A 24,723-nucleotide genomic window follows, 5' to 3' on the forward strand; every position below is an offset into this window, starting at 1 on the left:
ATGAACCTTGAAAACATGCCAAGTGAAAGAAGAAGATCATATATTGTATAACTCCATTTATATGGAATGTCCAGAACAGGCAAATCCAGAAATAAACAATTCACTAGTGGTTGCCAGGAGCTAAGGGGAGGGGGAGGGATGAGGAAGGGACTGCTACTGGGTACATGATTTCTTTGTGGGATGATGAAAATATACTGGAATTAGATAGTGATGATGGTTTCACAACTTTGTGACTATACTAAAAACCATGGAATCATACACTTTAAAAGAGTAAATTTTATTTACAACTTTATTTCAGTTAAAAAAAGAATTAAAAGCAGCACAACGAAGGAATGAATAAAAGTGTTCTTTTGACCATTTTCTGTACACTTACTATGTTCTAGACCTATGCTGGTTGCTAGGAACCCAAGATGAACAATACAAAGTCACTATACACCCTTCAGGCTTATTCTCCTTAGCAAACAAATGTCTTTCTCAAGAGGGAACCAGCTCTGAAAATGCAAAAACAGCAAATATAAGCCATAGACAATACAAGGGAATGCAGGTATTTACATTATAAACTCTTCTAAATCACCTTGGAATTTTTGTTGTTGTGTTTCACTAAATATGGGAGAAGGGGCCCCAACCTGTGTGCTCAGTCGGTTGGGCATTGTCCTGCAAAGCAAAAGGTTGCTGGTCCTATTCCCAGTCAGGGCACATGCCCGTTTGGTGCCAGTAGGGGAGGCAAATGATCGATGTTTCTCTCTCTCTCATCCTCCCTCCCACTCTCTCTAAAAGCAAATAAATGAAATCTAAAATATATATATAGGAGAAAGGGAAGAAATATGCTTCTAATACTGGTATGAAGTAACTCACTGCTTCCCAATGCTGATAATGTCATTTTCCAAAACAATTATTTAAATAGCTTCATTTCATTTATTTGAAATGTTTTTTTAAAACAAATAATGTTTTTGAAAAAACTTTATTTTGAATGTATTATTTCCTCAGTGACTCCCAGATTCTTCTCTGTTTTTGACATGCAAAAACTGTACAACAAACAAAAATATCCCAAAAGAAAATAGTTTTTAACACTTTATTACAATATCCATGTGAAAATTGTTTTTCTGTAATAAGTAACAAGACAGTTCTCTAAACTGAAAAAACAGATGTTTTGGGCTCTAATCACAGATTTTTAATAAACAGTGACTATCTCATATCCTAATATGAAAGCTGCACTTCCATTAAAAAAAAACAGCTAAAATCAAAAACTCAAAATTTGACAGAAAACTATGTTAAACAGTACTTTAAATAGTGCAAAAAAGGCAAGTTCTACTCAATCCAAGACATTAGATATTTTTGATACTTTTAACATGATATTTATATTACTGTATTTTACTGTGTATAGTGTGCTCCTGTGTATAATGCATTCCCATGTTTATGGCCCAAGCTTTAAAGGAAAAAAATCTTTCATTTTAATTTTTTAATTCAATCTTTTATTCATTTATATCTAGGTACTTGCTTTTTGTATAAAAAGGAATTTTGGCATTTCTTTTTGAACATATTATAGTATATGTTATAAACATATTTGTTATGTAATAAATACGTACAAAAACAAGAACAGATACAAGGTATTTCAGTAATACCCATGTATAATATGCATCCTTATTTTACCCTCAAAAATTTGGGCAAAAAAGTACACATTATACACAGCAAAATACAGTAACTTCCCAAAAGGTAAAACTAAAATTTCATTATTATTACCTTATCTTTGGCCTCAGGCAATGTGATTTCTCTAGGTTCTAAAATTGATATTTCTCGAAAAGGTGGTACACATCTGACTATATCTGGTACGTAGTTTGTGTGAAACAATGGTGGCATTGAGTATCTTCTTTCACCTGATAAAGGCACTATGTGGTTAACTACAGTTGGCTCTTGGTGGGGTGAATGGAAACGTTGCCGTTTACCGTCAAGAGGAAGGTTTTTTTCATCGCTTAATCTCCTGAAAACAAGCAATACACCTTAGTAATTAAAGGTATAACTTTCTGATAACAAACAGAAAACAATTAATATATAAATATGACAATAATGACTCTCTCATCATGGCCCCATATTAGCTCTATTATGAATCTTAAAATATCTATTTTTAGCACAAGAGATACCTTAAAAAAACCTCAGGAAAATGAGAATAATGCATATGAAAAACACAACTACATATACACATTAAGGTTAGTCTACTACTTTTGAACTACCCCAATGTTTTATCTCAGCAGTGAAAAGTTTACAGGAAGTTTTCTATTTATAAAATCACTAATAACAAAAGATCCAAACTAACAGAAGAGGATAAAATTAAGTTAATCAAGTGCCATATATTTTAAAAAGGCTCTTTGAGTCCACCTATGTTCTGGCTCATCAGTAGGCAAGATCAAATTAGAAGATATTTACTTTTTGCCCTGGCTGGCGTAGCTCAGTGGATTGAGCGTGGGCTGTGAACCAAAGTGTCGCAGGTTCGATTCCCAGTCAGGGTACATACCTGGGTTGCAGGCCATGACCCCCAGCAACCGCACATTGATGTTTCTCTCTCTCTCTCTATCTCCCTCCCTTCCCTCTCTAAAAATAAATAAGTAAAATTAAAAAAAAAGAAGATATTTACTTTTTTAAAAAAGCTATTAAAGATATTAGACAATTTAAAAAAATTAAAATGAACTACATTCCAGATTATATTAATGATGTTAAATTTCTTGGACATCATCAATGTACTTTTGGTTATTCAGGAAAATATCCTTGTTTTTAGGAGCAATGCACTAGTATGTACTGGGGTAAAGTCAAATGAAGTAAACAACTTGCTTTCATAGGTTCGGGGGGGGGGGGGAATGTGAGGATAGAAGAGAAAGAGGCAGAAAAAAACAATGTAGCAAAACTTTAATTGATATTAGGTTAATGAAATACAGGTGTTCATTTATTCTTTAAATTTTTTCTGGAAGCTTAAAATCTTGCAAAACAAAAGGCAAGGATAAAAATCATTTAAAAAGTAGTATTTGTTGAAAAAAGAAATTTACTTCACTGATATATCAAGTTGTTCATATAGGTAATACTTTTGTAGGTAATGCCATAGGAATCCAATTCCTTTTAAGCTCTAAAATTCTACTGGTCATAGAAACCTGAAGGTTTTTATTATAATACTCCTTTCGGATTCTGCAAATTTCTCTCTCCTTGACAGACCCACAAATAACTGGAACTCCTGTATCTGTTCACTAAAGTGAACAGTGCTAAAAACATAAGCATACTTAATATTTTTTAAACATTCAAAGTAATTTAAAGCTTTATATTTTGAATATCTTTTGAGAATGTCAATTTTAGTTTTTAAAATATGTATAACTATAAACCAGTGGAATTTATTTTCACTCATGATTCACCAACTGGCTATTAGGGCAATTTCCAAAAACTGAAAATCTAAACAAAGTCAGTACTTTTAGCATCGCTACATAGATTTCACCATGACAACTAAAGAACAACTCACAGTGCTTCTAAACACAGTATCTAAAGCCAGACCCCCTGGGCTCATATCATAGTTACACCTATTTTACTTGCATAACTAATTGCTTAACCTCTGTGTGTTTCAGCTTTCTCAACAGGAGAGGGTTAATAGTACCTACATCATAAGTGCTGTGAAGTTTAATCAAATTATTATTTGTAAAGTCCTTAGAACAAGGCCTACTATATAGTTATGATCAATCTCAAGTAGTATTATTTTTAATTGGACACAAAAATTATGAAATGTTTATATAAGCTTTAAATAGCAACATCTATCAAGTACTGCCAAATCATACTTTAATAATCACCTCTAAAGCCCTATTATAATTACTTTATGATACATTAATTTCTTTCATCAAACTAGTTAAAATTAATTGGCTCTTGACTTCTCTATAGAAAGCTTTATGTCATGCAGAAATTTTCATTATAATGTTTATCATGGACTGTTACCTGTATAAGATTTAGATAGACCAAATAATAGTAAACTATACTAAAAAGAAGGTGTTAGGAGCTGAACTGTATCTTGTTCAGAAATCATACATTTAAGCTCTAACCCCCAGTATTTGGAGGTACGGCCTTGAAAGAAGTTTAAATGAGGTCCTTAGGGTGGGTTCTAATCAATATCACTAATAGGAGAGAGAGAGAGAACACAGAAAACACAGAAACAGGGATAACCACATGAAAACACATAAAGAGGGCAGCCATCTACCAGCCAAGGAGGAAAGTTTCAGAATAAGCCAAACCTGCCAACACCTTTATCTTGGAATTCTAGCCTCCAGTATTTTGAGAAAACAAATTTCTGTTGTTTAAGCCAATCAGTCTGTTGTACTTTGTTATGGCAGCACTGGTATATAAATACAGGAAGCCATCTGATCTAGTTAAAAATCTCAATTAAAAGTAGTTTTCTGAAGAAATATAGCATCATTCCAATATAAAACTTACAATAGCAGGTGTAAATAAAGTATCTCTAAAATTCTTTAAATATTATGTAGAAGTTTTAAAAGTCTGCGACAAGACTGATCACACAGATCCCAGGAAAAAATTTAGGGCACAGTGTCCATACAATTTTAGTAAAAGATATACAAAAATTTTATTTTAAAATCCATAAGAAGTACTTACTTCCTTCCTCGAAATAATGGGGAAGTTGAAGTCTGTATTGGACTGACATTTCCATATGTCAACGGCTGTAATGACACAGCTCTAGACAAGCTACCAAAAACAAAGAACAATAGCAATAAACATTCTTAAAATTTTTTCAGAAAAAATAAGTATTTCAACGATCAAAAGAAAACAAGTCAAAATGGCATTTTTCTCTACCTTCAAATGTTTCATATAAAAAGTTTTTCCATCAAGTAGAAAACAAAATTTACATATGATACAGGCAAAAATATTTCCATACTTACTCTACATTCTGAAAGTTGAACTGGGCATCGATAAGCTGCTGATGTGAATAAAGAGTTGGTGACAGAGCAAAGAAGTTATTATATTGTTGATGGTTTGGCGTGAAAGGTGGGCGACCCAAAATTGAGTTTGGGAACATACTCTTGTTCACTAAAAGTGAACATGTATTCTTCCGCCTAGAATAGTTTTAAAAGACAAATTAATTATAGCTTAAAGATACTGAGCTCTTTGGTAACTAGTATCCTCTATTAAAACAACTGGTTACAAAGTTATGAATTTTATTTGCAGTTATTTTTAAAAGCTGAAATAGATGTCTTAAGTCATATTATAGGTAACAGAAAACTTACCAACAAAGAATTTTAAATCTAGACTAATCATAGCATTATTCAAATGCCAGCACAATCTATGTAAGTTTCAAAATTTCTGATGAATGTCCCTAATAAATTTAGCCTAATATCAATGTATCTTTTAGAAATCAAGTAAACTCCACATACTCTGGTCATAAAAAAGAAACATTAAAAAACAGGGAAACATTTAATGAAACCCTACAGATTCCTACATTTATTCCCAATATAACTTATGTAAAGACAGAACCATCTCATGAAATCTGGTTCCTATGATTGAGATCTTACAGATCTGATCAAGCAAAGGAATTTGTATTGCCTAATAACTACTTATAAAATTGTAAGATTCCCTTCAAAGTCTAAATAACTACATAAAAGACTTTCAGTAAAAGGGCTTAGTCCACAAGAACAGGGAAAACCTTGTATATAAAGCAATCAGAACCACTCACTGACCCAAGCAAGAATCTAGATATCTATTCCTTTGCAGTAGCTGATTCCAAAGGTTACAAACTTAAAATTAAGAGTAGGGTGAGGTAACAAACTGAAAACAAGTATTAAAATAATCCCCAGCACACCTTCATAAAGGAGGAAATTAGAAAACTCATTTTTAGAGAAACTGAGAAAGAAACCATATAATATAGTAACCGGAGAGTTTATATAACATACTTAACAGGTTCCACCAAAGAAAAGTCAAGGCTGCTACAACTACGATAAGGCCTACTGCTGAACTGCCCACCCATGCACACAGAGCTTTCTCCAACTAGATTTCTAATACCTCTCATTTAAAATAGACATCGTGGATGCCAGAAAGAAACAAAATCTGAAAATAAACAAAAACAATGCCAAGAACAAATGAAAACTCAAAAATAAAGCCCCTCAAAAAACTCCTTAACTAATGAAAAAACATTACACATACAGAACAAGAATATGTTGTTTAAAAAGTAGAGGGACTTTTGCAAATTACAATACTGAAAGCAGAAATATCCAGCAGAAAGTGAAAAGATAACATTGAGCAAATCCCTTAGAAGGAACAAAAAGGAAAAAAATTGAGGGTAGAAAGGAAGCAGGACAATAGGAGAGAAAACAGAAGAACATCAAACTACGGGGTCCAACATCCAACATAATAGAAGCTCCAGAGAAAATACAAAAAAAGAATTACCAAATATATTTTTTTAAATTTCCAAGACTGAAGAATACCAATCCTTACATTTAAAGAACCCAATGAATACAAAACATTTTTAAAAAATATGAATATCAAAGCATATTAGAGTAAAATTTTAGAATTTCAGAATATTAAAAAAGCATATAAAATATTAGAGGAAAACGTTATAAACAAAGGGTTGGTAATCAAAATGCTTTAAAGCAACAGTAGAAACCATAAGACAATGGAGTCAATGCCTTCAAGTCCCTGAAAGAATTGCTCCCAAGCTGTAATCCAACGCCTAACTATACTATCAACAACGCAAGGGAGACAAAAACCTTGTTAGACATGTAAGTTACCAAAAAAGAAAAAGAAAACCAGGATTATGGTGAAGGGAAGCTAACAGCTTGAATAGAGCAGGAAAGAAGGCTTCAGGGAGATATCCAAAGAGAAAAAAGGTTAATTGGTAGATTACCTGATGAACTTTACCAAAGAGAGCAGTTCCGCTGACAGAGCAGAAATAATTATAGGAACAGAAAAGCAGCAAGTTAAGCATAAAATAAATTACTAAACAGAAAAAGCATACTCAAAGGGTCATATAAAAAAGTAAATATAATCAGTTACCTACTTGGTTCCTACAACACAAACATTGAATACAGAAATTATATTTAGAAAATTGAGATTCTGGCCAAGATGTAGGCATAGGTAGATACACTTTGCCTCCTCACACAATCAGAAGGACAACAATGAATTAAAAAACAGAAACAAAAACAAACGAACAAAAAAATAACCAGAACTGCCAGAAAATCGATCTGCATGGAAGTCCGACAACCAAGGAGTTAAAGTAACATTCATCCAGACTGGCAAGAGGGGTGGAGACGGGCAGTAGAGGCAGAGAGGACCTGTGGCAAGGCAGCACCTGGCAGACCAGGCAGTCCCACATTTGCGTGAGGATAACCTGGGAGGAGCAACTGGGCAGCAAGACAGACCACGCAATCCAGGGTTCCATGTGAGGAAATAAAGCCTCAAAACCTCTGACTATAAAAATCTGTGGGGGTTGTGGCAGCAGGAGAAACAGCCTCACAAGAGAAATGCTGAAGAGACCCACAGGTCCTAGAACGTACACAAACCCACCCATCTGGGAATCAACACTATAAGGGCCCAATTTGCTTGTGGGTAGCAGGGGAAGTGACTGAAAGTCAGCCAACAGCAGAGCAAGTGGTATTGTTCCCTCTAGAACCCCTCACACACACACACAGTGACACAAGGCAGCCATGTGAGCAGCCCAGGCCTGGCAAGTACCTAATGCCTCACACCTTACTATGTAACAGGCATACTGAGACAAAAAAAATATGGCCCGAATAAAAGAAAAGGTCAAAGCTCCAAAAATAAAACAAAGCAGTGAAGAGATAGCCAACCTACTAGGTACAGAGTTCAAAACACTAGTAATCAGGATGCTCACAGAAACGGCTGAGTATGGTCACAAGATAGAGGAAAAGTGAAGACTATGAAAAGTGAAATAAAGGAAAATGTACAGGGAACCAACAGTGACAGGAAAGAAACTGGGACTCAAATCAACAATCTGGACCAGAAGGAAGAAAGAAACATTCAACTGGAACAGAATGAAGAAACCAGAATCCAAAAAATGGGGAGAGGCTTAGGAACCTCCAGGACAACTGTAAATGTTCCAACATGAGCATCATAGGGGTGCCAGATGGAGAAGAGGAACAGCAAGAAATGGAAAACTTATTTGAAAACATAATGAACTTCCCCAATCCAGCAAAGGAAATAGACTTTCAGGAAGTCCAGGAAGCTCAGAGAGTCCCAAAGAAGGTGGACCCAAGGAAGCACACACCAAGGCATGTCAGAATTACATTAGCCAAGACAAAAGATAAGGAGAGAATCTTAAAAGCAGCAAGAGGAAAGGAGACAGTTACCTACAAAGGAGTTCCCATTAGACTGTCAGCTGATTTCTCAAAAGAAATCTTGCAGGTAAGAAGGGGGCTGGAAAGAAGTATTCCAAGTAATGAAAGGTAAGGGCCTCCATGCAAGAATACTCTATCCAGCAAAGCTATCATTTAGAATGGAAGGGCAGATAAAGTGCTCCCCAGATAAGGTCAAGTTCAAGGAGTTCATCATCACTAAGCCCTTATTATATGAAATGTTGAAGGGACTTATCCAGGAAAAAGATCAAAACTATGAACAGTAAAATGACAACAAACTCACAACTATCAACCACCGAACCTAAAAAAACAAAAACCAACTAAGAAAACAACTAGAACAGGAACAGAGTCACAGAAATGATGATGACATGCAGGGGTTATCAGTAGGGAGGAGGAGGGGGGAGAATGGGGGAAAAGGTACAGGGAATAAGAAGCATAAATGGTAGGTACAAAACAGGGGGAGGTTAAGAATAGTATGGGAAATGAAGAAGCCAAAGAACTGATAGGTATGACCCATGCACATGAACTAAGGTGGAGGAATGCTGGTGGAAGGAGGGATGCAGGGCAGAGGGGAATAAAAGGAGAGAAAAAAAATGGGACAACTGTAATAGCATAATCAATATTTCAAAAGATTATATTCACATTAACTACATCTTATATTTAAAATTACATATATTCATATATTATACTATAAGTTATATATGAGAGGAGACACAAAAAGAACGGAATTATCTTCTGGAGGGCGGGCCCCTTGTAGTACAGGTTTCCCTTGTTAGGTGAGTGTTCTAGGAAGCCATCTGTATCAGTGTTACAGATGGCATTATTGTGAGACGCTGCACTCAGTTTCAGCAATTTTTTTTTAATACTCTTTCAACACATTTGCCCATTTAATGATGGGTGAGTTACGAGCACACCTGCCCACACTGTACTGAGTGTTCAGCAGTTTTTGACCAAAAACTGCATGACCTCTGTGCCACTTCCTCCCTATTCACCCAATCTTGTCCCAAGCGACCTTTTTTTTGTTTCCCTGGATGAAAAAAGTCCTCAAAGGGAAACGTTTCACCAATGTAGAAGAGATTAATTAAAAAACAGCCGAAGCACTAAAAGGCATCAAAATGGGTGAGTTCAAAAACTGTTTTGAGCAGTGGAAAAAATGTCTCACTAGGTATGTTGCATCAAATGGAGAGCACTTTGAAGGTGACTGAGGTTTAAACATGTAAGAATATATACATACAAATATTTATAAATAAATTCTGGGGTTTTTTGGGTCCCCATTCATATTCACATTTATATACATCACAATTCATGATGAGAGAGTACATAAAGGTACTAAATCTTCATTTTCAGCAGATGTCAACCCAAAGAATAGCTATAATTTTTTTTTTTTAGAACAGAGAAAAAGAACATTTAAGCAGCTAAAAAAAAAAGGCAGTTGCTTCGGGGGATTGACACAAGACGGTTGGGAAAATTGGAGCAGCAGACAACAAAAGAGAAGGAGCTGAAATCAATCAACCAATCAATCAATCATACAAAATTTGTCCCTTTTTTTTTGTCAATTCTGTAAGAGTAAAATTCCGTAGGCTGGCCACCGACAGTGAGGTACACCAGTCCTGGGTTTAAAAAGATTTGGACAAGTCTCTGACCACCATCAGATCTCATCCCAAGTGCCTGACTCTCTAATTTGAATCAAAGACAAATGTTACCTCCAGAAAACAAGTTTGTCAACTTTCCTCAGCAGGCCTTTATGTCTTGTCAGCTTTTTTTTTTTACGTAATCCTATCAAATCTACTACACTGATTTTAACTGCTCAGAGGAAATGAAAATATCTGGAACTAAGCAGTATTCCACAGAATCCGTATTAAAAGTATACTCAATAATCATAGAATGGCCGATTCAAGAGTGACAGCTAATGCCTTGTTTTACCCTTTGCCTGGGTTCATACTTTCTTGGCCTTCTTTACTCTGCTTCCCTGACTCCAATACACATAAAACATAATTCCTATTACACATAATTCCTCAGAAAATGACATTAAATACAAGTCATTATAGTAATAAATTCTGATTAGTATTTCATTTTGTTGGAATCTAGACACTACAAGTATAGGTATGATAAACAAGGGATGAAATTTGTACTCAGAAAAATGAGAATTAAAATGTTGCTTCAGATTTATTTAAATCAGTTCACAGTTAAAATTCTATGACACTGTGTATACCTATAAATAATACAGAGTAGGACAAAAGTAGGATTACAGTTGTTCCTATGGAAAATAATACAATAAGTAATAATGTAAGAATAAACTGTTTCTCATACTTGCAATCGTAAACCCTTCATATATGTTTTTTTTCAACATCCAAATAAAGTCCTATACACACGCATTCAGATTTGAAGACTGAAAATGACTTACTGGCTCAGACCTCACCAATTCCTATCCCATTACTTGGTCAGATCCAAACTAAGAATAAGTCAAAACATGTCTTGTGCCCCAGCAGTACTCTACAAAATTAATGAACCAATTATGCAAGGCTTGGAAACTTAGAATGATTCCATAGCCAAAAGTTTACTTTAGGGTAAATATTGAGTTCAACCTGTCCCAAATTTCCAGATAAGCACTAAAATTTTTGGAGTCCCTCCAAACAAAATACTGGTCAGGTTCTCCTCAGTATGAATCTTGACCTTCAAGTCTGGCTCGTACCCCATCAGTCCCCAAGGTAAAAAGAAACATTCCTAGGAAATGTAACCAATGGCTTTCAATGTTCCACACCACAGGTATCCTGTATGACCTTGTAGGGATAAGGAAGTAAACCAAAAGCCTATGAATTTCAATTCCTCTTTCTAACCTTTTCCCTAATACATTTCAACTCTGATTTTTATAACAAAAAGATCAGCAAAATAACAATCTATCATAAAAATAATAAAGGATCCTTTTTTAAAAACAGAATACAGTTTTGGCAAAACTACTATGACACCAGAATTAAGGGGACCTCCACGGCATTTCAAATTGTCCTCTTCATATTCTGAATGAAAGGCTTTACTAAGTATTATATATATATAAAACACTACTTCACATTAACTGTGGTAGCAAGTACAAGAAATTTTATACTAAACAAATAAAATCCAGATACTGGTGGCATCCTATTTTTCTTAGCTTGAAAGTTATGTAGCTCGATCTGTACTTAACTATAAAATAGAATAATCTAGATAACTTGTGAACTGTTTTAAAACCATTGCATTGGTTCTGGCTTTAAGGAATCTTAAGCATTGCTTCTGATTAAGATTGACCCAATAGGAAAATATACAGGTTTATTTGTAAATAATCATACATGAGACAAATTGTAACAGATTAGTTTACAAATTCCTAGCGCTATAGTATTTGATGCTGGAGTTTACGTCTTGGAATTTGTCCTAAACTTGTCCTCTCCTCCAAGGAATTAAAGAACACCCAAGGTTACATAATTCCTTCATCAGGATTCCCTGGAAAGCATAATCTACCTAATATAAAACTCAAAACTGTAGTGGCTAAATCAAGTTATCACTTCACTTTATCCAAATGCCTTTGATCCATCCCCCAAACATACTTCTTTTTTCCACAGTGCAAACAGTCCAATTTGTAAATCCTGCTCACTCACTGTCAAAACCACCTGCAGGTTTTGAAAAGGACACTCCTTTTTATTAATTAGATTCCATCCAAGTGTTGAAAAAATAATATAGTCACATGGTTTGAAATGGACGTTTCTTAAATGAACTGTGCCACATGGAGTCTATCTGTTACACATCATTTCCACATCTGACTTAATTGGGGATATCACACCAACGTTACTATTACTGGCTATCAGTACATAGTAAGAGCCTTTTGGGCTGTTAAGCAGTACATGTTAATCCCTCGTGATAATAAACCATACAATATGTCGGCACCTACAAAAAATAGTATGTTACCTATAATACAAACATGGAAACTTATTGTTCAGTTAGGGTCGCTTTTACTGAACATCTGCTAGCGAGTTGCCAAGTTAGCTTGAGTTTTACCGTTTCTGTTTCTTTTTTGTTCACCCAATTGGTATACGCAAACTAAATAAACAACTCCTATTTTAAACACAGAGCTAAAAGAGATCTAAAACAAGACACGCTACTTGGATAACACGGAAGTTATGAGACACAAAATCCCTCGTATTATGGACTAGAAACAACAGAGAAAGAGCCCATCTACAAAGGCTGGACGGGGTGGGGGGTGGTGGCAGAGTATGCAATAATCTGACTGTCCTAATCTGTGCACTTTCCGTGAAGAACTGAGGCAAGACGCAAAGTCATGCCCATTTAAACCGTCCTTCGAAACATCATGCAGGATCCCATGACAATCTTCCTCTTTTCGTCCTAGACCGAGGACCGGGCACGAGGAAAAGAGTGAAAAAAGTAAACGATCCTAACAGTCTAGAAAAAGTAGAGCAGCATAGGGGCCGCCCATAAACCTGGGAAGAGATATTGCTAGAACCTCCCATGCGAAACAAAACAATACAGTTTCAAAAAAGTTTCCCGCGCCGCGCCCTCCACCTGGATCTACAGGGTGAGTCCCGCGCCGAAACCCCCTGACTCACAGGTGTCCTTGGGGCAGGGCCTACCGGCACTGCCCGCCCAGGAGCTCCAAGGCCGGAGCGACGAGACCCGCGCGCTCGTTCGTAGCTTTCGCCTGAGCCAAAGAGGTAGTGGCCCGCGGAATGGCTAGGCCCGGCTCCGGAACCGGATTACTTTCTAAACCCCGGACCCTGCGGCCGGAGAAGAGAGACAGGAGAAGACACAGAGCCAGCAAAGTGTAAGAGGTTGAAGACCAAGGTGGCAAGACGTGGAAGACCAAAAAGTAGCTCAAAAAGCGGCATAGAAAGCAGTGTCAGAAACACCCGGAAGACAGACTTAACCCCGGATGGGAACAGTTGGGAGAGAAGCCACACTTCCGGCAACATCCCCGCTTCCTGTCTCCAGCCTCCTGCGCGCTCTTTGCTAAATGCGCAGGCGCAGGCTTGTCTGGAGTCTGAGCTTGTTTAGAGATGGTCTTCAGTGGTTTTTTCTCTCAAAAAACGTTTTGTACTGGTTTTGGTGTCTCAGGCGGGTGTCCTCTCCTAGCTTTTCCAAATCCAGTTTTCTCTCACTCATCTACACCAATCTGTATTAAGCTTTTTAAAAAAAATGATTTTATTTTTCCTGGCTGGCGTAGCTCAGTGGATTGAGCACCGGCTGTGAAACAAAATGTCGCAGGTTCGATTCCCAGTCAGGGTACGTGCCTGGGTTGTAGGCCATGACCCCCAGCAACCGCACATAGATGTTTCTCTCTCTATCTCCCTCCCTTCCCTCTCTAAAAATATATAAATAAAATCTTTAAAAAAAAGATTTTATTTTTAGAGAAAGGGAGAAAAATATCAATGTGTGATTGTTTCTCACATGCACCCTACCGGGGACCTGATTTGCAACCCATGCAAGTGCCCTGACTGGGAGTTGAACCAGGAACCCTTTGGTTCACATGCTGGCACTCAATCCACTGAGCCACACCAGCCAGGATTGTATTAGGCTTTGTTATTTCCTACCAGTGAGCTGTGAGCTACTTGAGTGTGAAATGCCTTATTTATCGCTTAAGCCAATACTCAGCACCTTGTCAGTAATAATAGCTGACGTTCCTTAATATCAACAAATATTTTATATTTCTTCTTGAATGAGGTTTAATAGTTGTGAAGATATCTAAGTTACTGAATTTATCGGTGTAATTCTGATAACAATATTCTTTATTGTCCTTCCATATCTATAAAATCTCCCCTCTACTCATTCATGAAATTGGTAGTTTGTGTCATCTTTCTCTTTTCCTGGTCAATCTGGGGAGAGGCTTATCAACTTTACTGATCTCAAATCTTAAAGCCAGCTTTTGTTTTCACAGAATTTCTCTATTGTTTTTGTTTTCTATTTCATTTATTTGTGCTGTTATATTTCCTTACTTTTGAATTTAAATTTGTTTAAAGTTTTAAAGTTCTATAGTTTCCTTTTTATTGAATTTATGGGGATGACATTGGTTAATAAAATTATATAGGTTTCAGGGGTACAGTTCTATAATACTAACTATAGGTTCTTCATTTGAAAACTGAGGTCATTGACTAGAGAAATTTCTCATTTTGTAGTATAAGCACTTGGTGGGATGTACTCCTCAAAGTACTGCTTTAGCTGCATCCCATACATTCTGATACAAGGTAGAGCCAAAGTAACACCTGCTTGAGTGCGGTTGGTAGTAATGATATAGGTGTAATAATTTATTGTTCTAATTTGAACATTTTACCTAAAATATCATATGGTGTGCTTGAGTGTGATATTGTTATGTTACAGAATTACATGCTTATGATTTTGTAATAAAAGATTTTGTAATTAAAAGGGGGCTGTTTTTTGTGCTGGGTCCCATATATTCTGTTTTCCTTCGTTTCAAAATACACTCTAATCTCCCTGAAGATTTTTCTTTGCCCCATAGGTTACTTCTTTGTTATGTAGTCTCCAAATATTGAGGTATTTTCTAGATATATTTTTGTTATTGATTTCTAATTCCATTAGGATCAGATAATATACTTTGTATAATTTGAATCATTTTAAATTTATTGAGACTTGTTCTGTGGCCCAGAATATGGTCTGTCTTGGCAAATGTTCAGTGTGCATTTAAAATGAATGCATATTCTGCAGTTGCTCAGTTAATTGTTCTGCAGATGTCAATCACATCAAGTTGGTTGATGCTATTGTTCAAATCTTTGAAATCCTAGGGAATTTAGAACACGCTAATTTTCTGTCTACTTCTTCTATTAGTTATTAACAGAAAAGTATTAAAATATCTGACTGTAATTATAGATTATCCTAGTTCTCCTTCTTCTTATCAGTTTTTGCTTCATTTATGTTGAAGCTCCTAAAGTTAGTTGTACAAACTTTTAGAACTGTTCTGTTATTTCGATGAATTTATCCTTGACAAAAGTGATTTATGAAAATTATTTTATCATTATGAAATGATCCACTTTATAAATAACCCACTTTTTTCTAGTAATAGTCTTTGCTCTAAAGTGTACTTTATCTGGTGGTAAAAAAGCCACTCTAGCTTTCTTTTTTATAGTGTTAACATGATACATTTTTAAAAGAAAAGATAATTCCAGTTCTACAAAAGTCCTCCAGAAAATGGAAAAAGGAAATACTTTCCAGTTCATTCTATAAGGTCACCATTACTCTGATACCCAAACCCAAGATGTTTCAAGAAAAGAAAACTACAGACTAATTTCTGCAAAAACATAGATGCAAGAATCTTAACAAAATTCTAGCTATTTTTATTTTACAATATATAAAAAAGGTAATACATCATGAACAAATAGGGGCTTATCCCAGAATGCTAGTTTGAATTAACATTGGAAAGTCAAACAATATAACTCACCATATTAACTAAGACTGAGAAAGTCAAATTGTATGATTGTTTCCATAGATGTGGCAAAAGCATTGGACAAAATCTAATATCCTAGTAAAACAGAAAAACTTCCTTGACTTAATAAAAAGCATCTATAATAAACAACATACGTAATGGTAAAGAAATGAATGGCTGTAGGATCAGGAACAAGGCAAGGACAGCTGCACCAGCCACTTCTGCAACATTGTAACAGGGGTTCTAGCCTATACAATAAGGCAAGAAAAGGAACTAAAAGTCATCCAAATTTGAAAGAAGTAAAACTGGCTTAGTTTGCAGATGACATGATCTATGGTGAAAATCCTATATAATCTAGAAAAGGCTATTGGAACTAATAAATGAGATTAGCAAGACAACAGGACATAAAAATAAATGTACAATACAGTGGTTGATTTTATTTCTGTGTACTAACAACAAACAACCTGAATTTTACATTGAAAATAGCAACAAAAATATGAAATACTTAAAAATAAATTTGATAAAAGATATACAAGTTCTACACAGAAAATTTAAAATGTGCTGACAGAAATTTAAGACACAAACTGACAGGCCATGTCACAGGTAAGAAGACGCAATATTGTAAAACGTCAATTCTTCCCCACAACAATCAATAGATTCAACACCATTCCAGTAAAATTTAAGTAGATTTTCTTTAGTAACTTATAAAGTGATTACAAATTTTGCATGGAAATGGCCCTGACTGGTATGGTTCAGTGGGTTGGGCATCATTCTGCAAACTGAAAAGTCATCACTCGGATTCCTGGTCAGGGCATATCCCTGGATTGCAGGCTAGATCCCCAGTTAGGGGCATGCAAAAAGCAACCAACTGATCAATGTTTCTCTTCCTCTCTCTTTCTTCCCTTCCCCTCTCTCTAAAAATAAATCAATAAATTTTTTTAAAATAAAAATAAAATTTATATGGAAAAACAAAGGTCCTAGAATAACCAAAACAATTTTTAAAAAGAAAAACAAGGCTGGAGAACTTACACTATACTGCTTGATCTTCATATTTACTATAAAGTTACATTAACTCTGGTAGTGTAGAATTGATATAAAGGAAAGAAACAAACAGATGTACTGAATAGAGAGTTACAAAAAAGTCCCATGTATCATGAACCGATCTTTAGCAAAGGACAAACACAATTAAGTGGAAAAAGATTTTTCAGCTAATAATACTGGAACATTAGGGTATCCTAGACAAAAATAAACAAAATTTCATACTTCATGTGAAAACACAAAATGGATCCTAGATATAAATATAAAACTTCAAATTTCTAGAAAAAAATAAGAAAAATATTTGTGACCATAGGCTAGGCAAAGATTTCTTAGGCATGATACCTAAAAAAACTATCCATAAAAGAAAAAAAAAGTGATAAATTGAACTTGGTCAAAATTAAGTACTTCTTTTCAAATGACATTATTAAAAAATGAAAAGACTGGGACCTCCAGTCAAGATAGAGGCATAAGTAAACACACTTTGACTCCTTGCACAACTACATAAAAAATTACAACTATACCTCAAAACAATACCCAAAACTGTCAGAATATCAAGCTGTATGGAAGACCAATGACGAATGATTTAAAGAAGCCACATTCATACAGACAGGTAGGAAGAGTGGAGACACCATGTGGTGCAGAGAAGTAGCAGAATGGGTGGTCCCACATTCACAGGTAGTAAATAAAAATCAGGAGGGATACCTCGAGAGCGAGGGATTCCCAGACCCAGGCCAGACCACACAGCTCAAGGTTCCAGCGCCAGGAAGATAAATCCCCATAACTTCTGGCTGTAGAAAACAGTGAGAGTTGGGGTGGCAGAAGGAACTGCCAGATTTTCAAGAGACTCCTGTTAAAGGACCTGAACAGACTTAGAACTTATGCAGAGCCACCCCTCTGGGAATCAGCACCAGGGCAACAGCTGGGAGGGCACCAGTCACATACAGGAAGAAAGCGAAATGACTGGAAATAGGGCAAGTGCCAGGAAAACCTCCAGAAGCCAGGCAGCACACGGCATTGTCCCCTCTCAGAGCCTACCCCACAGAGAGCCACAAAGTGGTAAAGTGAGTTATCCCACCCTGGCAATTACCTAAGGCTCTGCCACACAATTTATAGGTGCCTTTTCTACAGTAGCCCACACTACTAAGACAGGGAGTCAAAGCATCTCTACCTAATACACAGAAACAAACAGGGAGAATGCCAAATTGAGGAGACAAAGAAATATGGCCCAAATGAAAGAACATAACAAAGTCTCAGAAAAAGAACTAAATGAAATGGAGATAACCAGCCTATTAGATGCAGAGTCCAAAACACTGGTTATCAGGATGCTCAAAGAACTCATTAAGTACAGCAATAGCATAAAAAAATGACCTAGGCAGAAATGAAGGTTACATTAAGTGAAATAAAGAAAAATCTACAGGGAACCAACAGTGGAGGGGATGAATCGAGATTCAAATCAACAAATTAGAACATAAGATGAAAAAAAGCATTCAATCAGAACAGCAAGAAGAAAAAAGAATTCAAGAAAAAACGAGAATAGTATAAGGAGCTTCTGCGACATATCTAAATGTACCAACATCTGAGTCATAGTGGTGCCGGAAGGAGACGAGGAAGAGAAAGAGATTGAAAACTTACTTGAAAAAATAATGAATGAAAACTTCCCTAATTTGGCAAAAGAAATAGATATACAAATCCTGGAAGCACAGAGAATCACCAACAAGTTGGACCCAAAAATGAACACACCAAGACATATCATAATTAAAATTCTAAACATTAAAGATAAAGAAAGAATCTAAAAGCAGAGAGTTGCCTAGATGGGAGATCCCAAAAGACTATCAGCTGATTTCTCAGAAGAAACTTTGCAGGCTAGAAGGGACTAACAAGAAGTATTCAAAGTGATGAAAAGCAAGGCCCTGCGTTCTCTATCCAGCAAAGCTATCATTTAGAATGGAAGGGCAGATAAAGTGCTTCCCAGACAAGGTAAAGCTAAAGAAGTTCATCATCACCAAGCCATTATCACATGAAATGTTAAAGGGACTTATTTAAGAAAAATAAGAACAGTAAAATGGCAATAAATTCACCACTATCACCATGTGAGTCTAAAAAACAAACTACACAGGCAGAACAGAAACAGAATCATAGATATGGAGATCATTTGGAGGGTTATCAGCTGAGAGGGGAAAGAGAGAAAATGGATGAAAATGTGCAGAAATTAAAAAGCATAGATTGGTAGGCATGAAATAGACAAGGGGAATGTTAAGAACAGTACAGGAAATGGAGCAGGCAAAGAACATATGCATGACCCATGGACATGAACTAAGCAGGGAGGGGATTGCTGAGGGGAATGGAGGTACTGGGCTGGGAGTAAAGAGGGAAAAATGGGGTCAACTGTAATAGCATAATCAATAAAATAGAATTTTTAAAATATAAAAATAATAAAAATAAAATAAAAAAATAAAGACTAGCCAAGAATTAGAAAAGGTATTTGCTAATGCCATCTTTGATAAAGAACTTGTCTTCAGAATGTTAATTTTAGAAACTCTCATCCCTCAATGAAAAGAAAATAAGCAACTCAATAAGCAAATGGGTATAAAGTATGAATAGATACAAAGAAGCCATATGAATGGCAAATAAGCAATGAGAAGATACTCAACTGATAAGTCATTAGGGAAATATAAATTAAAACTGCAGTGAAATACCACTACCTACCCAGTAATGATAAAATTGGAAACACTAGCCATACCAAGTGCTCAAGAGAATGTGGAGTGACTAACTCTCATACATCTCTAATGAGAATGTAACAATACAATTTCTTTGGAAAATGCTTTGGCTGTTTCTTTAAAAGTTAAACATAGATTTACATGTGACCTAGGCATTCCACTACTAGGTATTTATCCAAAAGAAATGAAAGCATATGTCCACATGAAGACTTATACACAGAATACCTAAGGCTCTGCCCCTACTATATAACAGGAGTGCCAAGACAAAAAAATATGGCCCAAATGAAAGAACACATCAAAGCTCCAGAAAAAAATACAACCAAGCAATGAAGAGATAGCCAACTTATCAGAGTTCAAAACACTGGTAATCAAGATACTCATGGAAATGGTTGAGTACAGTCACAAGATAGAGGAAAAGTGAAGACTATGAAAAGTGAAATAAAGGAAAATATACAGGGAACCAACAGTGAAGGGAAGGAAACTGGGACTCAAATCAATGCTGTGGAGCAGAAGAAAGAGATAAATATTCAACTGGGACAGAATGAAGAAACCAGAATTCAGAAAATGAGGAGAGGCTTAGGAACCTCCAGGACATCTTTAAATGTTCCAACATGAGCATCATAGGGATGCCAGATGGAGAAGAGGAACAGCAAGAAATGGAAAACTTATTTGAAAACATAATGAAGGAGAACTTCCCCAATCTGGCAAAGGAAATAGACTTCCAGGAAGTCCAGGAAGCTCAGAGAGTCCCAAAGAAGGTGGACCCAAGGAAGCACACACCAAGGCATGTCAGAATTACATTAGCCAAGACAAAAGATAAGGAGAGAATCTTAAAAGCAGCAAGAGGAAAGGAGACAGTTACCTACAAAGGAGTTCCCATTAGACTGTCAGCTGATTTCTCAAAAGAAATCTTGCAGGTAAGAAGGGGCTGGAAAGAAGTATTCCAAGTAATGAAAGGTAAGGGCCTCCATGCAAGAATACTCTATCCAGCAAAGCTATCATTTAGAATGGAAGGGCAGATAAAGTGCTTCCCAGATAAGGTCAAGTTCAAGGAGTTCATCATCACTAAGCCCTTATTATATGAAATGTTGAAGGGACTTATCCAGGAAAAAGAAGATCAAAACTATGAACAGTAAAATGACAACAAACTTACAACTATCAGTAACTGAACCTAAAAAAAAAAAAAAAACCAACTGAGCAAACAGCTAGAACAGGAACAGAATCACAGAAATGAAGATCACATGGAGGGGTTGAGGAGGAGAGGGGGAGAATGGGAAAAAGGTACAGGGAATAAGAAGCATAACTGGTAGGTACAAAATAGACAGGGGGAGGTTAAGAATAGTATGGGAAATGAAGAAGCCAAAGAACTGATAGGTATGACCCATGGACATGAACTAACGGGGGAATACTGGAGGGAGGGGGAAACAGGGGGGAGGGGAATAAAAGGGAGAAAAAAATAGGACAACTATAATAATATAATCAATAAAATATACTTAAAAATCACATTTGTTAATGTCATCAAAAGATGGCATGTATCTAGAAGCTGTCAAGATTAGTGTTGGTGCAATTTTTACAAAATTCTTATTGTTTTGAAAGCTCAATTATATCAGTGATAACAAATACATTTGTTTTCCTCTGAACTGATAGTTCATCTTCATTTATGTTTGAGAAAATACTTGCCAACTACCCAAATCTAAATAACCAGTTTGTTGTTAGTAGATATTTTAATAAAAATGATAAAAACAGCTAGTTTATCTTGCAACTCAAATGATCCCAAAGGCACTTTTTCTTGAGGCAAAACAGTTCTTTGGTGTGCAACAGAAATGCCTCATGAATACCTCCTATTTTTTTATACAAAATATTTTCAAAGATGTGAGTTTAAGGGCTAATATTTAATTGAGTTAATAATTTTACTGTTTCATTAAGAACATTCTTAAATAAAATTGCTTTTTTTTTAACTGCAAGAGAATGGCAATGAAGAATACAGAACTGTTGATTTGTGCTAGTTGCCTTCAACTAGAGATAATTTTTCCCTGAGGGTATATTTAGCAACATCTGGAGCCTTTTTGGGTTGTCATAACTTGACAGTGAGCATGGTTGCTTCTGGTATCTAATGAGTAGAAGCCAGGGATGCTGCTAAACATCCTACCAATGCACAAGGTAGCACCCACAGAAAGTATTATCAAGCCCAATAGTCTATTGTGTGAATATAGCATATTTCATTTATTCATCAGGTGATGGACACGTGGACCGTTTCCTCTTTTTGGTTATTATGAATAATGCTGCTATGAACATTCATGTATAAGTTTCTGTATTAACACATGTCTTCAATTATCTGGGTTGTATACCTAGGAGTGAAATATCTAGATCATATGGTAACCTATGCTTAATTTTTTGAGGATCTGCCAACTCTTTTCCAAAGTGGCTGCACTATTTACATTTTCACTGGCAGTGTATAAGTGTTCCAATTTCTCCACATACTTGTCAGCACTTGTTATTAGATTATAGACATCTTAATGGATGCGAAGTAGGATCTCGTGGTCTGCAGCGATTTGCTTTGTAACCATCAAAGCAGATGTTGAAACCATGAAAAATGTAAATAAATTCGTAGTGTTATTATGAAAATAATTTTGACCTCATGACTCCTGAAAATGCCTGTGGATCACACTTGGAAATAGCTAGAGCAGAGTATAGCAGAATACCTACCAAGAATTGCTAGTAGAGAGACTTATTGGGAGCTTATTGTCTGCCAGGCACTTTACGTAAATGACTTCTTATAATCCAAATAACTTTCTCTAAGATTGCTACTTTTGTTATCCTCACCGCACAGACGAGAAAACTGAGTCTCAGTGAAGTCAAGCAACTTGCTCAGTGGCCCACAATTCCAAAAACAAGCTTCGAACCTAAAGAACCTGAATCCAGCGCTCTGCCCCCTCTCCTAGCATACTATAGGCCCTTCCTGCACTAGAACTCCAGCTTAGGGGCAGAGTCAGGGAAGAAAGGCAGCAGTGAGGGACCTGGGGGTTTTTGATAAAGTTGTTCTAGTGATTATTACTTTTATATTTGGCATGTGATTGATTCTAAGGTTCTTCTGTGATGTGAAATCATCTGCACATTCTAGGTTCCTTCATTCGTGCTTCATTAACTTAACATCTCAATACTCCTCTCTAACACTTTCTGCTGTCGCTGATGAAATTTTTGCTTTCTGGAAAGGAAATGGAGCAGGAAAACAGATCATTCAGAGAGAAGCTGATAGTCACCAGTCCACACAGCCCTCTTGGCACAGAAGAGACAGTTTTCAGAATCTACCTACTGAAGAAACTGGAAAGAATTTACAACGAGGTGGTGAGATGGTGGGAGCACTCTTTGGGCATAAGTGTACATCAGTACATTCAAAAACCATCTTTAGGGTTTCACCACTTTTGTTTAAGCTTTGATATACATTAAAAGTAAAGATGCAACCTCTCCCTAAGACAAATAAAATGATATAAACATGCTCTGGAGAAAACACCAAGCTGAAATCTGAAATTTATATTGCAGTGTGGGACTGCAGTGGTGTGTTTGGAGGTGGTAATGTGTGGAATAGAACAAAGAGAGTATATGAAAACAATGCAACAATTGCACTTTGTACCTGTTATATGCCATCTCATCTGTGCAGCCGTGTATCTTGGGGATGCAGTGGCAAACTAGACTGACCAAGTCCCCACCTTCATGTAGCTTACATTTCAGAGAGAATCACCTTTAGAAACTTAGAAACAAAAATTTAATTTTAGTGGTAATAACTGAGCACTGGCTGGGTAGCACAGTTGGTTGGAGCGGCATCCTGATACCCCAAGGTTGCAGACTCAATCCCAGGGTCAGGCTACATACAGGAACCAACCAATGAATGCATAAATAAGTGGACCAACAAACCGGTGCCTTTCTATCTCTCTGTTTCTCTGTCTCTCTCTATTTCTCTCCCTTCCACTTTCTCTAAAATCAATTTTTAAAAATGGTGATAACTGATAAATACGTGTTTCTATAAAAGCAAATATCCTGGGGATCCAACGTATTACGGAGGATGTGATGGCTATAGACCTGTGCCACTCAAATCTCCTGTTTGGGGAGCACAGTTGACTGAAACCCCAGCTGCTTCCTCTCCGGATCTACTGTCACATTTGGAGCAGAAGCCATACTTCTCCTGAGCTGCAAAGGCCCAATGACTCAGCACAAGAGTAAACTAGTGCCAGCCCATTCTTGCAAAGCACAGGACTCCTCTAAGGGGTACATTTGACTTTGGAACTCCTCATTGGCCTGGACAAAACTTTCTTAGCATAGTGCTGCAGTCTTTTTCTACCCGATTCTCCTTCCTTGTACCTCTCTTTCAGACTTCCACTGGAGCCTGAGGCTTTTCCTTGTTACTCTCATTTCCTCACCCTTTATCTTCCACAGGACTCTCTTCCAATAAATCTCTTGCTTATCTAACCTTATTTTAGCATTCACTTCTTGGAGGATGTGAACTAACACAGCAGCTTTCCCTGAGAAAGTGCCATTTAAGCTGAGACCTAAAGAAGTAAAAAGTTAGATGAAAATTTGAGAGAAGAAAAAGAACACTCCTGAGTTAGAGAAGAGATTAGCACAGTGCCTGGCACATGGGTATTGCTCAATAAATATTGCTTGACTAAATGGAATGAAAAGTGTTTTATGTATGGCATGTAACTATCCCTCATGAACAAGTTTACAAAAAGGAGTTACGTTATTATCCCTATTTTACAAATGACAAAACTGAGAATCAGAGCTGTAGAGGACCTTGTCCAAGGTCAGCAAGTAGGTGAAAAGTAACAGCTAGGATACAAATGTAGACTTGCTTGTGTCCAAGCCTGTTGTTTTTAATTGCTTAACAACCAAGTTATACTGGCTCCCTTCAGAGAAATTGAAAATAAGCTTTGAAAAGAAAATACCTTTAATGTAATTATTTTTACTCCATAATACATCCAAAGGTCACTGCCTCTTCCAAAAACAGGGCAGAGACATTCAAAATCATTCTAGGGATGTTTAAAGTTATGAGACACCTGGAAAAGGTGTCATGAACAGGGTCTGTGCTATAAGGAGGGTTCTATAGTTAGACCAACAGAAGTCTGTAAAGAATTTTAGGAAGTTCCTCTTCTTTAAGTTACACCATGTGGAGATACATAAATGTTTTTCTAATTAGGAGGGAGTAACTGACACCAGAGGT

At 36.4% G+C, this 24,723-nt stretch overlaps 1 protein-coding gene across 2 annotated transcripts in view; it reads right to left on the minus strand.

Annotated features, from left to right (window-relative positions):
- The window catches only part of TENT2 (terminal nucleotidyltransferase 2), a 55,277-nt gene extending 42,006 nt beyond the window's left edge, over positions 1-13,271 (minus strand). For both annotated transcript variants that reach the window (XM_045848093.1, XM_045848092.1), the window contains exons 1-4: positions 12,929-13,271; positions 4,914-5,087; positions 4,630-4,719; positions 1,741-1,978 (exon numbers count right to left, since the gene is read on the minus strand). In XM_045848093.1, the coding sequence (XP_045704049.1) occupies positions 1,741-1,978; positions 4,630-4,719; positions 4,914-5,050 (465 nt within the window). In that variant the 5' untranslated portion in view covers positions 5,051-5,087; positions 12,929-13,271. The remainder of the gene's footprint in view (positions 1-1,740; positions 1,979-4,629; positions 4,720-4,913; positions 5,088-12,928) is intronic.
- Between the last annotated feature and the right edge of the window lie 11,452 nt (positions 13,272-24,723).

This window comes from Phyllostomus hastatus, unplaced genomic scaffold, assembly GCF_019186645.2.
Source record: "Phyllostomus hastatus isolate PE091 unplaced genomic scaffold, TTU_PhHast_1.1 phas_contig_58, whole genome shotgun sequence".
NCBI lineage: Eukaryota > Metazoa > Chordata > Mammalia > Chiroptera > Phyllostomidae > Phyllostomus > Phyllostomus hastatus.